We start from the raw sequence: 15,341 nt of genomic DNA, 5'->3' as shown, positions 1-15,341 counted from the left end.
AAACTGATGCCACTATTAATTGTTTTATATATATTTCTTTTACATCTAGCTAAACTAAAAGCAAATTCCTTTAATTGTATAATAAAAGGATGTTTCGAGTGTTGTGTACAGTAATTTAGTTTAATTTATATGCATACATGTACGGGAGTGTATGCAGACTGGTAAGGCTCATCTCTCCCTCTCTCTCTCTCTCTCTCTCTCTCTCACACACACACACACACACACACACACACACACACACACACACACACACACAGCTCATTCAACGTGCAAAATGTGACTTCAAGCAGGAAATGAGATAAAAGTCACACAAGCAAGCACAGAGTCATTTTTCCATCTTTGGCCAAAATCTAACTGGACTGATATTATTTCCAGCTGTTTTAAAGCTAATACACACACTGAAGGGACAGCTGAAGGGCACCACCACCTGGCCGACAATGGTCACTGAGATTACGAGGCAAACAAGTTCATGACAATTCACAGTAAAGGTGATCTGGCGGTGCCTAGTGGATTCACACTGCCATTACAACTCTGGAAAAAGTATCTGCGGATGCCTCAAAAGTAATGATCATATCACTGACTGCAAGGTTAACCAACCAATCATTTAATAAATGATTTTGCAATACAAAACATCTGTGCAAAAATGTTCAGACAAAATACAAAGACAAGACCTCTCTTGGTCAAAAGGATATGAATGTAAACCTTTTGTGATGGGTACACTGTTATTGAAATATAAATTTGTTTGTATCTTGTTTTTTTTTTGTTTTTGTTTTTTTGAAAAAAAAAAAGGATCTAGAATAAAACAACAGAAAAGGTACAATGATGATTTGCTTTTGCCAAATACAAAAATACCTAGACTTGATTAAGATTCACAGTCTTGTGTACAAGTGGTTTTTGCACCGTTATAGTAGTACACATACATCTTTTACATGTCGGAGGTTATGTGTACAAACTCAGATGCCTAGGTAGCTCAATCTGTTTCAGTGGGAAAAAAAAAAAAAGATCCAGTATAGAGACAAGAGATAGAAATGAAATAGAAACTTGATGGAAAAATGTATTTAAAATGATTCAAATTATTTTCGCTTGGATTTAACATGAGGAACAGATGGAAACAAAAGCTTCTCCCTTCATATTGCTAATGGCAGAGCTTCTCCGTTGACGATCACATTTGATTTGGGTAAATGATCTCGGGGAAAACTAGAGCTCAGTCTGACTGATGTAAATCTGATTTATTTTGACGTTTAATTTGAGCAGCTGCTGTTTTAGTAGCCGTGACTTTAAGACTAGATGAACTAAATATCTACATTCAACAGACGTCAACTGAAAACTTGGCCATTCAACAATGCACTGTTTTTCTTTTTACTGTGCTTTATGCTTAGCACACCCACAGTGAAGTGTGTGCTTGAGTAACAAATATAGCTGATTGGTAAAACAACAGTCTGTAAACAACAGCCGAGTGCAACACATACTCTTAGAAATTTGTGAAAGACCATAACCAATGATTGTCTTCTAATACACAGGAGCTGAGGGGGATTTCATAACAATAATCACAGACTCTTCTGTTACTGCAGCTTCTTCTATGACTTTTCTCAACAATAAAAGCTCCATATTTAGCATCATCATGAAATATCAGCAAGACAGATGCAACATCACTTGTGTGATTCCAGGACTGAGACTTTTTCCAAATCACAAACGCTTCTTCATATCACAAGAGGATTATCAGAGTAAATGCATCCAAACCATACGTGATTACATGCTACTGGACACTGGATATGTTAAAATATAAATACAGCTGTAGTTAGTTGAGACTCAAACAGAATAGGCTAATTTGATTTATCCTTTTTTTAAAAATTTTTTTTAACTTGTTAAAAGTTAACTTTGCTCTTGTTGGGATCACCTTCAAGTTAGAACAGTTGGTGCTAGTGTTATAAAAACGTCTCCATTTACTGATACAAAACCAGATAAAAGCAACATACATAAATCTCTCTGCACACTGGACTGCAACCTGTCCCCAGCTCATATAATTAGTTTTTTGCACAATGCAGATGCCGTAAAACAGGAAAGACAAAGGACAGAGATATGAAGACGAGCCCTGTGAATGAAATCTCGCATTTCCTTCAAAATTTAAACACAGAAGAAAAAAAAAAAAAAACAGAAAAAAAAAACTCTGCCATAAAAATTAAAATATCATATCCAATCTACAATAAAAATGTTCTGTTCAGCCCTCAAGCGGTGAATGAAGTGTTTGCCCTGAGAGCGGTCCAGTTAAGCTGTTAGGTGTGAGGATGATGTGAGCGCTGTGTGATTTCATTTGCAGATGTGTAATTTGTTCTCTGCAGCAAGCTTTGAAGTTAGATCTGCCGGGTTAGGGTAGAAGTTAGTGACAGTCAGGTAGAAGACAAAATGATGAAGGGAGCACAGAGAAAACTGAGATGCTCAAGTAGGGAAGACAGGGAAGTGAAGGGAGAGTGAAAGGCTGATGCGGAGTTTAATATTCGATCAAAAAATAGAAAAACAAAAACAAAGCAAAAAAAACTCCTTCCTTGTTTCTCAGCCTGGACAGCCTGCAGTATACTGAGGTTTCAAAAAAAAAAAGGCAAAGAGGCCTGCGTCCATGTTGCAAAAGTCTCAGACGGTCATGTTGAGGTTGCACAAAAAACATTCAGGTGTCATTTCTGAAAGGATTTTGTGTGAGAACGAGTATTTTAATTCCAGCTGCTTCGATGGAGAGCTCTCATGTAACAATCTAAAAAGTTGAGCTTCAGGGTCCAGCCTCAGGGCAGCGTACATCACCTGCACGCCCCGTGTACCTGTTGTGTTTGGGCAGGTCAGTGCTGTTTGTTCAGGCTGCTGTTCCTGTTCTTGCTCACTTGGCTGTCGCTTGCTAAATGCAGTTTCTTTTACCGTACAAGCAAATGCGTTTCAATGTCCAGAAACAAGCGGGTCACACCACTGCTGCAAGGCACCTAAAGGTCATGATATGGATATCAGTGTCTGCATGAAACTGTCCTTTGAGTTGTTGACGCAGGAACTTTTTTGTCAGAATGTAATACATAGTAAGGACACAGGATGGACTTCCTACTTTTTCCACTTTAAAGTTTCTCCATAATAAAATGTTCTTTTGAATATATATCTTTGTATTTCATTCATTCAGGACGTATGTACCGTATTTACACAGAGGTTAAAATAATAACATTTTGAAACCATGGTAGTAAGTACACTTGCTTTAAACAATAAGGCAGTAAAAAGTCAAACAGCTGTGTATATACTTGTGTAGCTGCGACAGTGTTTCTTGCACATCCAGGTGTGCTGCCTGTTTCTGTTCGGTCTCTGTATGACCAGAGTAGAATTATTAGACCAGGTCCCTGGGTGAGAGGCAAATCGTCTCATATTTGGGTCCCAAGAGGAAAGAGTGTGAGTATCCGTCTATCTATCTACAGGTCTGCGGTGATGACCGAGTCGTTGTACATCAGTACGTCAGAATCAGCAGCGAGCAGCGCTGCTGTTTGTGATGCGTGGTCCAGCTGTCCCTTCTGGGAAACTTGTCCATACATCTGAGCTGGCCCTCCGCCGCTCCCCGGCATGATGCAGTGGGAAAGCAGCGGTGCGTTGGCGTCATGGTTGGAGCCCGTGGTGGAGGGTACGCCGCTGACGTGACCCGTGCTGGTGGAGCCGCTAGCGCTGCTGGGTGAGCGGCTTTTAGGGGGTGGCAGGTGGTGCTGGATTACCCTGGTGGGCGGAGCCGGGGGAGGGTAGTGGGCAGGGAAAGCTGCATATCCTGGTGGAATGGGGTATCCGTTGACGGGGATAAAGCGCTGATGGGTTTGGGGCACAGCCATGGGCGTCCAGGCAGGAATCTGAGCCATCTGGCCTGGCGTGGGAATAGCCTGGGCTGGGTAGAGGTACCCTGCTGCAGCGGCGGCAGCAGCGTAACGGGGGTTGCTCAGGTTGCTGACAGGGCTGGCACTGAGTGAGGTGGTCTGGGTGGTGGCGTTGCCTCCGCCCCCAGAGGGTGTGCTGGAACTGGCGTGCGATGACAGCCCCTCCCAGGCTCGCAGGCGGGCGTGGATGTCTTTGAACCTCGGTCTACGTCCTGGTCCCTCCTGCCAACACTCAGTCATCAAACCATAGAACCTGCGGGATAAAAGATTTAGATTTGTTATCACGTCTGGCCACTGTAGCATCATTTACTTTAATTTAGATTAATTCAATAAACACATTTTAATACCTAAATCTCTCAATAAAAACTGAAATCATATTTTTGGGATACTGTGAATGAATACTTGGTTATGTGACATATTCAGTCGAATTCTATAAAACTTTACTTATACTGAGAACAAGTATGTGTTTAACTGAGAAAATAGATAAGATTGCAATACACTGATCTAAAGTCTGATCCAAATCTCTGAATGTTGGGCATCCGGCGGTCCAGTGGTTGAGACGTATGTCATATAACTGCAGCATCCCTGGTTTGATTCTATCTTAACCCTCTCTCTCCCTCCATGTTTCTTCCTCAAAGAATCATTCCAAAAAATCACTGTCGGTAACTGTGTAGAGTAGTTCTGCTCTTTTCTTTTCTCAGTTTTTCGTCACTGACACCCCCAGCACAGCTAAATGTATATTTGTGGTTTTGCTCATGACATAAAAATGTCCAACTCAAAACAGAGAAGAAAAATGATGAACTCTGTGGAACTCTATTTACCCCTCATATTGCATCAAGCAACTGCAACTTGAAGTTGTAATATTTTTTCTGTCTGGGCCACATTTCAATTTTCAATCCACTTAGGCAATTTGTTAATTCTGTTACAAGCGTATCCTACATCTTATCAGCCAGCTATTTAATGTGAAGCCAAAAGAGGAGACCTCGTGCTCACTGTGTAACACTGGCAATGAACCCAGGAAGCGTTCAGGTGCACTTGATGATAAAAAGAACTATAGTATGACAAATACAGGAACAGCCGTGCTCCTAAACTTGCCTGAACTTTTGAAATAACGTGACGATACAGTTTAAGTTCACTGGCTTTGTAACACAAAGTCAGGACACTAAGAAGTTTCATTAAACCACGTACAGTATGTTCTCTCTTACTGTCTCATGATTCACTGAACAGTTTATGTTGACCCGTAATATTAACATGAACACACCTTGGCGGGCAGTCCTCCGGGCACGGCAGCAGCTGCCTCTTCCTCACCATCTCCATCACTTCCTGGTTGGAGAAGCCGTAATATGGCTGCAGGCCGTAACTGAAGATCTCCCACAGCACAACTCCGAACGACCAGATGTCTGAGTCTGTGGTGAACTTGCCGTAGGAGATGGCCTCGGGGGACATCCAGCGGATGGGCAGCAGGGTTTTGGGCTGGATGCAGTAGTAGTCTGAGGAGTAGATCTCTCTGGACAGACCCAAGTCAGAAATCTTAACGTGAAGCTGTTCGCCCACTAAAATGTTGCGAGCAGCGAGGTCTTTATGGATGTAGAAGTGACTGGCCAAGTACTCCATCCCAGAAGCCACCTAGATTAGATTAGATTAGTTAGAAAAAAACTGTAACTGAAGCATTTATTAGATACGCAGTGAAAGGGTGCGTTCTTGTTGAACGGTCAAATAGGAGAAGATCCACTCATCAACTAAACTGCTTTCTAATCCCACCTGTATGGCCATATGCAGGAAGTCTCCGTGATCCAGGCTGGATTTCACTGTGCCGTCCTCATCGCTGCTGCAGCCGACATCAGAGTGCGGCGAACGCATGATGAGGAACTCATGGAGGTCACCTTGAGGAAGAAACTCAAACAGCATGCAGACGGGCTGCTCCTGGGTCACCACACCCAGCAGGCACACCACGTTCGGGTGCTGCAGCTCTGTCAGCACTGCCGCCTCCTGTGTTGGAAACCACATTAGTTAATGGTGATTTTTGCGGCCCAAACAAAGATTAGTCAGGAAAAAAAGGCTCAAAAACTTGAAGTGATGCTCCATTTGATTTTATTTTTTGGAGTATGAAGTATTGTGGCCTTGAAAGATGGCTGTGAAAGGTTTGTATTTTTATTTGCTTCATAGCGGATCTATTGCAGCTCACTGTACTTTTTACAGCCACATTTCAACACTACTGTGGTGAGAGTTTCATACTGAGAAAGTCCGATTTTGGGTGTAGTGTCGCTTTAAATGCCGGCAGTTTAGGTCTGTGTCGCCAGTGGAAAGTGAGGATTATGTTTTACACAAGTCATCTGTTTCAGTCCTCCTTAACGTCTAAATTTATCTGGACAACCTGCCGGTAGTTACAGTATATTTTTGGAACTATTTCAAGCGAATTCATCTGCTGTTCAGTGATTTTTAACCATATGCAGTCTCTCATTGCCCACCACATTTACCTTCTGTGGAAATATAACAAGTCATGCTTCAAGTCTTGTGGGAAGAGCAATCTTTCCACTGGGAAAGAAGTCCCTTGTAGTTTCAAACAGCAGTATTTTAGTATCACATTTCATTTTACAAGTCCACACACAACTGCCCGTTAGCATGTCTTTTAAAATGACTCAGAGCTGTTGTATAGATTATATGGATTGTTGTTTTTTTTTTAATCTTTTTTGATATAATCCTTGTTGCATACAAGTATTTCTTTAAATTATGCAAAACTGGGAGAAGTAAACTTAAAGCTTTGGTGGCAGTGATCCATTCTGTACCTGCTGGAAGTCGCCCCAATGCTGGGCACTGGAGAGATCCTTCAGGGTCTTTATGGCCACAAGCTGTGCCTGATCCATGCCAGGTAGATACAGGTGACCCTTGTAGATCTTCCCTAAAGTGCACTCTCCAAGCTCCTCCATGAAACGCACAGCGGACAAAGGCAGCTCTTTGGCCTTGCTCTGCGGGGAGAGAAAGAGAAGAGGGGAAGGAAAAGGGAGGAGGAATGAGATCAGTGGGTAGAAGAGATGTGACAGAAAAATTAGATCATTATTTACTTTGTTAGAGCAGCACTTTCTCCTCACCATTATCCTCGTATGGAAAAGTGAAATGTTGACATGACGTTTACATTGCTGCTTCTAATTCAATGCAGGCAAAGTGCCTGATATAACACCAAATAGTGTCTGAGCTTGTGTTTTAATGTCAGTGCATGTGTGTGTAAAAAAAAAAAAGTATAGCCCTGAGAGTTGATAATTGTCATAATCAGACTCAATCCATTACATCAGCTCATAATGACTCCCTTTGAGCCTTTGGAAAGCAATGTGGGAAAATCATGAAATCTGGCAGCTTAAAAATGTTATTTATCTGACAGGTTAGCAGTGTTTAGGAAGACTAAGCATTTAATTCTCTTTCCAGTAAAACTGTAGAATCAGCTGCAGAAATAACAGAAAGAGCTTTAGCTTTCTTTGTGAGGGATGGCATTGCCTTCTTAGTCTTCCATGCCCACACTGAGAAGGACTCAGACTGGAGGTTTATTTGTACAGTTAAATCCAACAAGGGTGAAATGAACTGTGGGGTTTTAACACAGCAAGAAACCTTCATAATTGAGCTGGAGTTAATAAAAACTAGCTCTTAATAAAAACGATGAGAGAGAGAGGGGAAGGGAACGAGAGACAATAGCGTTTCAGTGGGTTACCATTTCATAGAAACATCATGTAAACAATGACGATTTGTGTGCCCCGAGATTAAAGGGTAAATCTGTTGATATTCTGTATTTTACTTAATGTCAACAACACTCCACTGTTGTCGAGAAACTATAAAAAAACACAGCACTGTTGCACTGAGCTCATTCATTACGATGACTGTGAGTCCTGTAGTTTATTTTCAGTGAATCCCACTAGTTCTGCTGTTATAAATAGTTCACCAAACATGTATTAACCTGCAGCTGAAAACACTACCTCTCCTGTTTGAGTGATGTTTGCTGAAAACTAAAGTGTCCAGTTGTCGTAGAGCACTTTAAAAAAAAAAAAAAAATCAAACAATATATTTTGTAACCTGTTTTTACAGATTTACATAGGAACAAATGGGTTTCCTATGGGAAGTAGGGAAGTTGGAAACTATTGAGAGACGGGCTGTCACATTGTTGTTTTGTTGTTTACATGGGACTTGCTGACAAGTTAGACCAAAGACAATTTTCGGGTTACATTATTGTAATTTTTTGCTGAGCCATTTCTAACTACCGCAGTGCCACAGATCCAAAACTAGAGTAGATACTTAAAACATGAATTGTTATTTGTTTAAAGAACTGCACAAGTACAAGAGACATAATCAGAGACATGACTGTGTGCATGTTTGTTTATGAGTGTGTGCGGGAGTCCTTTGTCCCTTTTGGTTTTGTTGTGTATCCTTGGTGACTCCAGCTAAACTCATATCTAAGAGCTATCCAGGTGATCTCAGAAACAGTGGGAGTGGGAATGTGTGTGTGTTCGTGTGTGTGCGTGTGTGTGTGTAGCTGTACTTGGGAGAAGATAAAAGGTGAGGAGAGGTTGGCAGAGATTTTCAGATTCCAGGAACTCAGAGATGAATAATGAAATTCCTCGGTGAGCAGGACACACACACACACACACACACACACACACACACACACACACACACACACACACACACACGGCCTCTATGAGCTCTGTGGGGGGTGGTGTGTGTGTTTCTGATGTGTGTCAGATTGTGTGTATCAGAGGAGTGTGGGGCCTGCTGATGTTATGAGAAACACAGATGTTTTTAGTTATGGGTTTGTTTCACCCCTTCTTTCCTCCCCACACCCAAACCCTCAGATCCTCCTCACACCGCCACAGGTTTGTGTGTGCGTGCGTGTGCGTATGTTTATGTGTGTCTAAATGGATTGTCACAGGCAAGTGACCCCTGGGTGACCCTGCAGCAAAGCCTGCTGGGTAGCAGCCTAACCCTAACCCAACACAAAGGTGTAGAGAAAAAGGGTTGAGAAGAAGGAGACTCACCATGGCAATAATATATATATAAATTAATGTAGAATATGAGGATTTACCACTCATCGAAAAGTTTTTAAAAGGTAGAAATGGAAACTGTCTTGTAGGTTACAGTAGTTAGGAAAAACAGCAGATAGCTGCACTTCTGTAAAAGCTTTGTTTTTTGCTTTTTAAGTCTTACAATGGCTGGTTATGAGGTCTGACATGTGTGAACCATATCACAAGACCTTGTTGTTCAGAAAGACTGTTTGAAATCAACTGTATAATTCCACAACTGCAAAACTTTCTTTGATGTAGCGTAAAACTTGACTCTGTGCAGATGCAAGGTCGCCATCTAAACACAGCGAGGGAAAGATTCCCTTTTTAGGTCAGTGAAACATTTTTTCCATTCCAAAAAAACAAAATAAACCAGAGATATTAATGGCTTCTGACGCTTCTGTGACATTTCGCAGTTCTCTCTACAACTGTTGATGGTAATGTCATGCACATTACCTTGAGCACCGGCTCTGGTTTTGCACAAGCAGACACACTGTCTACAGAACCACACCACCCACCACCACCAAAATTATGTGGAAAAAGATAAACAGACATGATATGACTGAGTGTGCAACCTTGAAAGAAATATGATACAGATCCTAATGTGAGCGATGTGGTGGCTAATCTACATTACAAAGAGATTCTGTGAGAGAGGGAGGGGAAGTAGGAGAGATTGAAGGATGAAAAGGAGTTCCTGAGGTAAAGAGATGGAGGGAGAGAAAAAAAAAAAAGGAGACAGTTGGAGAGAAATAAACAGAGAGGAGAGCTGCAGTTGAACACTCCTGGACCTGCTGAGCTCTGATGATAGAGATCTAAAGTTCTGGCTGGGACAGGTCATTTCCACACACACACACACACACACACACACACACTCAACCCAGTAACCCCAGCATGCTGCGACGTATCTCAGTTGACACACAGAGGGCTGTGCCAGTGTTTTGACTCCTTCCTCAGTCTGCTCTTAATACTAAACAATACCAAGACAGCAGAACAGTGCTGTGCATTTTGAGAAAGCACAAGAAGAGTCCAAAATGCTGTGCGAGCATACACTCAGCTGCTAGTTTATTAGTTACATCTAGATAAAACTAATGCAGTCTAATTCTACAGTCCTGCAATAAATCCTCACAAAGTTCATTAATGTGTTTTTTTTTTTTTATCATTTTGTCCAATCCATTCATAGGCTCAGTAAGAGACACAAAGAACCTTCAATATTTACTTTCTCTCCACACAAAGTGTCATTTGCTGCGACCGTGCCGCTCTCTACCTTCGGCTTGTATGCAGTTGCGAGCATGGACATCTCAACGTTTTGTCCTCGGACAGGTTTGGGCTGGCGGGGGGCAGGAGGCCTGGAGGACTTCTGGTTGTTGCGGCACACACAAATGAAGAAGAACAGCAAGGCAATGGCTAATGGGATAGCCACACTGGGAACCAGGATGTACAAGATCTCCATGTTGCTGCCGCCAGACTTGTCTTTATGGTCTATGGGGATGGATGGAGAGAGAGGATTAATATGAGATCTACAGATTATTTGCATGAGTATGAATTGCAAAAACAGTACAGACTTAAACATATTCTGGTCTCTCACCACAGATGGGTATGTCACAGAGCTCCAGTGGGACCCCCTCATCCAGCGTGAAGCACCACGGGGCCTCAAGTTTGTTCCCTGGGTTGCGGCAGTACGAGTGTCCCCCGTTCAGCTCTGGATAGCGGACGGCCAGGTAGGGGTGGGTGTGAGGATACTGTGAGTTCCACGGCTGACACTGACGCCCCGACTTTGTCTTACTGACTGTCCCGCGGTAGTCTGACCCGCTGTTGTTGTAACACTTGTGATCTGGGAAGCAAGGACGAGGTTGTGTGTTACTTGATTGTGTGTTGGGTTCTTTCTTTTTGGCTGACTGGTGGTGGTGGATGCGGCTTATGACTGAACTCAAGATACCCATGTGTATTTAGCGTTCATGTGTAGCAGCATTGACAGATGTCTTTGGTGAGCTGCTGGTGGACAGACAGAAAGTCTACACATTTGTTCAATGGCCACTTTGCAGGAATATCATATAATATTCAGAGGAAAATAATGCGAAACCTCGAGTATCATGAGAGGGATACTGTAAATTTTTGCATTAAAATAACTGATATTTTGCAGTTAAATTTGATGTCTACAAATATAAATAGCATATTGTAGCATAATGAGAACTTTGAGAGCAAGAGAGGAGAGATTTCTTCTGAGTTTGACTAGAGTTGTGAGGATTACCTGATTGATTTATTAGTTTATTAAAAAAGAAAAAAAAAAAATATTTTGATAGTAATCATTTTTCAAGCAAAAATGCCAAAAGTTTTCTGGTTGGAGTTCATCAAATTCTTTGTCAAAGATGTTGTGTAAATGAAATTTCTTTGAACTAAATGATCAAATAACTTATCTGAGAAAACAAAGGGCAGAGTGATTGACGATGAGAATAAAATAGTTAATTTCTGCACTATGTTTAACCATAGGTGGCCCATAAAGTTAATTCTGATATATATATAATAATGAGCAGCATTAGCAGTAGTAATAAAGGAAGTCATTAAATCAGCAGGTGAACTGGTCTTACTCTTGTTAATGGGCTCGGCCATGGGGATTCCTATCCTCAGACAGTTCGCGGCCTCAGGACTGTCGGGGGCGGCGAGGTCGTCACAGTTGGGCAGCTTCAGTCTCTTCAGTATTAAAGGGTTTGACCGGGCAATGATGTACTCCGTTTTACACAAGTCGTTCTCCAGGATCTCACACTCGTCCTTACACAGGTCCCGGGGTTTGTCGGTTCCCGAGCTGCGGTCGCATGTCGGGAAGGCAAAGTGGCAGAGGGAAGGGATGGCAAACTGGGAGCAACGGTCGGACAGATGGTTGGACGTCCCAATCATGGTGAAGGCCGCTGAGAACGAGGCACGCAGAGGAGGGATTAGAACAGATAAAGGCCCATGAAGATTCTTTCATCAATACAGTTTGGCCTCAAAAATTCATCAATAAATTTAGCATCTGGATGAATATTAAGGTTTTTAAAAGACAAATACTGAATAAAAATGAATTATTTCAGATATTCCTTTAACTTATTGTTTCTTCATGTGGGATAAAAGAGGAAAACTGACAATCGAAGCTGAAGCTTCAAATGTTTGATTAATGGTCACACTGCATGTTTATTGCAAACATATGCTTTTCTGGTGGTCACTGTGAGTAAGGCAGATCTGTGGCGGCTGGAGGAGAAGATAAACAATTAAAACGTAAAGTTGGCTCTTATCCAAATGCTCCTACACTGCATCTTTATAATAATAGAGATCAGTAAAGGTGACATTAAATTTTAGACGGTGAATGGCTACCAAATGTGGAATATCTGGATATGAAATGAATGATTTACAGTTCCACAGTAGGCTTATTACAGCTCTGTGGCATCATAAATCTTAATTATCACTTCTCCTTGATGTTTCACATTACAGTCTGAGTTCATGGCCCCTTTGTCCCCGAACTGTTCGGGGGAAAAGCTGACGGCTGCACGGATGTAATCAATAACACGCACATTAATCTGACCTCTGAGGACATGCACATGCAAACACACAAAACAAAAATGCAGACGCAGAGACACGGACAAGTAGAACAGTATGAAACAGTTTGTGGGCCATGTGCGCTCCATACAGTGGTTACCCTGCTGAACTTCCTTTGAACTCCATAAATGATGTTCTGCTTTCTTCCTACTGCATTTTAATTAAGGTTTACCTTCTTAATGGTCTTTATTCGCGGAGGGTTGTCACTGATTTAAGGGATGAAGATTTACAAAAGGTGATCTATCGGCCCTGGCTGCTGAAGACATATGTGAGCAGAGATTTCAAGTGAGGAAAGAACTGCTAAATCCTACTGAACTCACTGGATGAAAGCAGGCTGTCAATTTTTCCTGTCAGACACAAAACTCCTGAGAGGGAACGACTAGTTTTTGTCCTTAAAAAATAATGTAAGGCTTTGTTGATCTGGCAACATTCAGTGTGGCTGGATCATCATCAAAGTCTGACGCGTCAGAAAAAACAAAATGATACAGAATCTGTCCAGAGAAAAGTCTGAAAGAAATGCCAATGTGCCACAGAAGAGGATGTATGTTATGAATGAATGCCATCTCACTTCACATGCAGGAACAGATTTGGACCGATCTCGAGACTCTCAAGCGGAAGGACAAATTGCAGTGAGGTGTGTGAAACCCAGTGAAAAAACATTTCCTCTTTCTCACCTGTAATCTGGGTCTCGATCTCGCCCTGCATCTGCAAAGAATCAACGAAGATGCTGCGGTTACCGATGAAGCGGGCGCAGGCTATGCCTCTGTACGGTTGGCAGAATCCCTCTTCCTCAAATTCCTCCCTGTGACGTACAGAAGCACAGAAAGGAGAAAAGAGAGGTGGAATATTTAGTGAGTAATAAGTTAGTTTTAATTTGGCTGAACAATATTAGCAGATCCCTCGGCTACATTTTTAGTTTAGGAGAGTTAAAAAAGACCAGATACGCAAATATGCTGCAATACACAGAAGCACCACTAGATGTCAGCCTCTCTTTGTATATCACACAGAACCATCTGGTTGCACTTCTGTGGAGAGAATAGCCGTTTCTCGTTGTGGGTACTATAACAAGAGGTCTCCCTTTGCTTGGCTAAAGATAAATCACACTCAAGTAAAAGGCAGAGATCTAAAATCCAAACACCCACACACCGACACACACACACACACACACACACACCCCAGTTCACAGTACAGATGTAAACCGCGTTAAGAATTAATGTTTGGCTGTTTGACTTTATTCCTGTTTATGGCACAGAGATGTCATCATGAGCCATAATTTGAAACATATGGACAAAGAGGGAGAGAGAATCGGTTGATGATCACGTTTGCACAGCTATACAACTTTTACCTCCTTCAGTGACTCTTGATTTCACAAATTTTCTGATGTTACTTCCCAGGTTACGTTATTCGGTGCTCATGCTGTTCTTTTTTTAATCCATTTATCTCACTCCCTCTTTCTTGTTCTGCCTCGATCTCTCACCTCTCTCATTCTGAATACACACACACACACACACACGCACGCACGCACGCACGCACACAAACCACATGCTGACTAGCAGGCTATTTGCTCAGTGTGAGATCACTGTGTCATGTGCTTTAAGTTGTGCCATATGAGGACTGTAAGACCAGGCACAACCACAATATATAGGGGAGTGCATGGTGCCACTACACAGGGACACACACAGACACAGACCCACACGACCGAGCACAAAAGAACCATACTGTAGCTACTGGCCGAATGAAAGTGCATCCTCGTGCTTCAGACACCGCTGCTCGTGTAATAACAAACAGAGGCGCTCCATTTGGAACTGACAAGATTGTGAATTCTTTGGAAATACTTCAAAACATAATTATAAAATGGATAGGTGCAGTCTTTAGATCTGATTCGCAGAAAAATAATGAGAAAAACACTCGCTAAGCATCAGCCTTTCTACTCTGAAAGAGCTCTGTTTTAAATAACAACACAGCGACTGATGTTTCATGGCTTCGTGTTGATTTAACAAACAGTACATTTTCTACTTTGATTCTATAATAAACTTTTGCTCCCTCTTTCTGAAAACAACAGCAGCAGCACAATGCTTCACTTCAAATTGTGCCTGACAGTAAAATAGAGCGTCTTGTGGCTTAACGCTTCATTATCACCCGTACATTTCCTGCTGCCTTTGTTGACATGAGTCAGGGAGTTTACAGGGGACGTCACAATGTGTGAATTACACTAATTACTCCACAAACTGCAAACCTGCAATAAAATGCTTTAAAGATGCACCTGAAAACAAGGTGACAATAGTATAGGCATGCACACACAAATGCATGAGCACCCATGTGGGCCCAACACACAAAACACACACATGCAACTTTAGTAATGCCAAGTGTGTGTAAGCACGGTGTGAGTTCAGGGTCATTAGGTTCCCGCTCTCTGAGGAGTGTTAAGTGACTGAAAGGCCAAGGTCAGATCTCTGACTCTACCCCTGTCTGTACAGATTTAAATGAGCTTTCCAGACATGGACACACACACAAACACACACACAAACACACACTGACACACACACACACACACACACACACACACACACACACACACACAGTGGTCTGCATACTGCCAATTCCACAGAGATATGGTAACATACCATTTACAGCTTAATACAGGTTTAAGCAGATTTTATCCTGGGAATATGTAATTTCCTACTAAAATGTGGATATCAGTAATAATGAGTTCATGTTGTGGTGTGCCTGCAGATGGCTTAGCACCCCCTTCATCAAACCACAAACTGCTACATCTTCAGATATTTTTCCTTTTGGTGAAGGCTTCTTCTCTTTAGGTGAAAATCATGTCTGGCATTAAATCTGTCAGAGG

At 42.0% G+C, this 15,341-nt stretch overlaps 1 protein-coding gene across 2 annotated transcripts in view; it reads right to left on the bottom strand.

Annotated features, from left to right (window-relative positions):
• Nucleotides 1-588: 588 nt before the first annotated feature.
• Nucleotides 589-15,341, bottom strand: part of ror1 (receptor tyrosine kinase-like orphan receptor 1) — a 127,241-nt gene continuing 112,488 nt past the window's right edge. For both annotated transcript variants that reach the window (XM_023394480.2, XM_087170497.1), the window contains 8 exons: nt 13,165-13,292; nt 11,509-11,826; nt 10,509-10,754; nt 10,188-10,402; nt 6,668-6,847; nt 5,643-5,870; nt 5,143-5,507; nt 589-4,134 (listed from right to left, as the gene is read on the bottom strand). In XM_023394480.2, coding sequence (XP_023250248.1) covers nt 3,435-4,134; nt 5,143-5,507; nt 5,643-5,870; nt 6,668-6,847; nt 10,188-10,402; nt 10,509-10,754; nt 11,509-11,826; nt 13,165-13,292 — 2,380 coding nt within the window. In that variant the 3' untranslated portion in view covers nt 589-3,434. The remainder of the gene's footprint in view (nt 4,135-5,142; nt 5,508-5,642; nt 5,871-6,667; nt 6,848-10,187; nt 10,403-10,508; nt 10,755-11,508; nt 11,827-13,164; nt 13,293-15,341) is intronic.

The sequence above is a fragment of the Seriola lalandi genome, unplaced genomic scaffold (genome assembly GCF_002814215.2).
Source record: "Seriola lalandi dorsalis isolate HSWRI2012SDOR001 ecotype SW California unplaced genomic scaffold, Sedor1 jcf7180002054949, whole genome shotgun sequence".
NCBI lineage: Eukaryota > Metazoa > Chordata > Actinopteri > Carangiformes > Carangidae > Seriola > Seriola lalandi.
The sequence above is the reverse complement of the archived record's forward strand: the minus strand, read 5'-3'. Positions and strand labels throughout refer to the sequence as shown.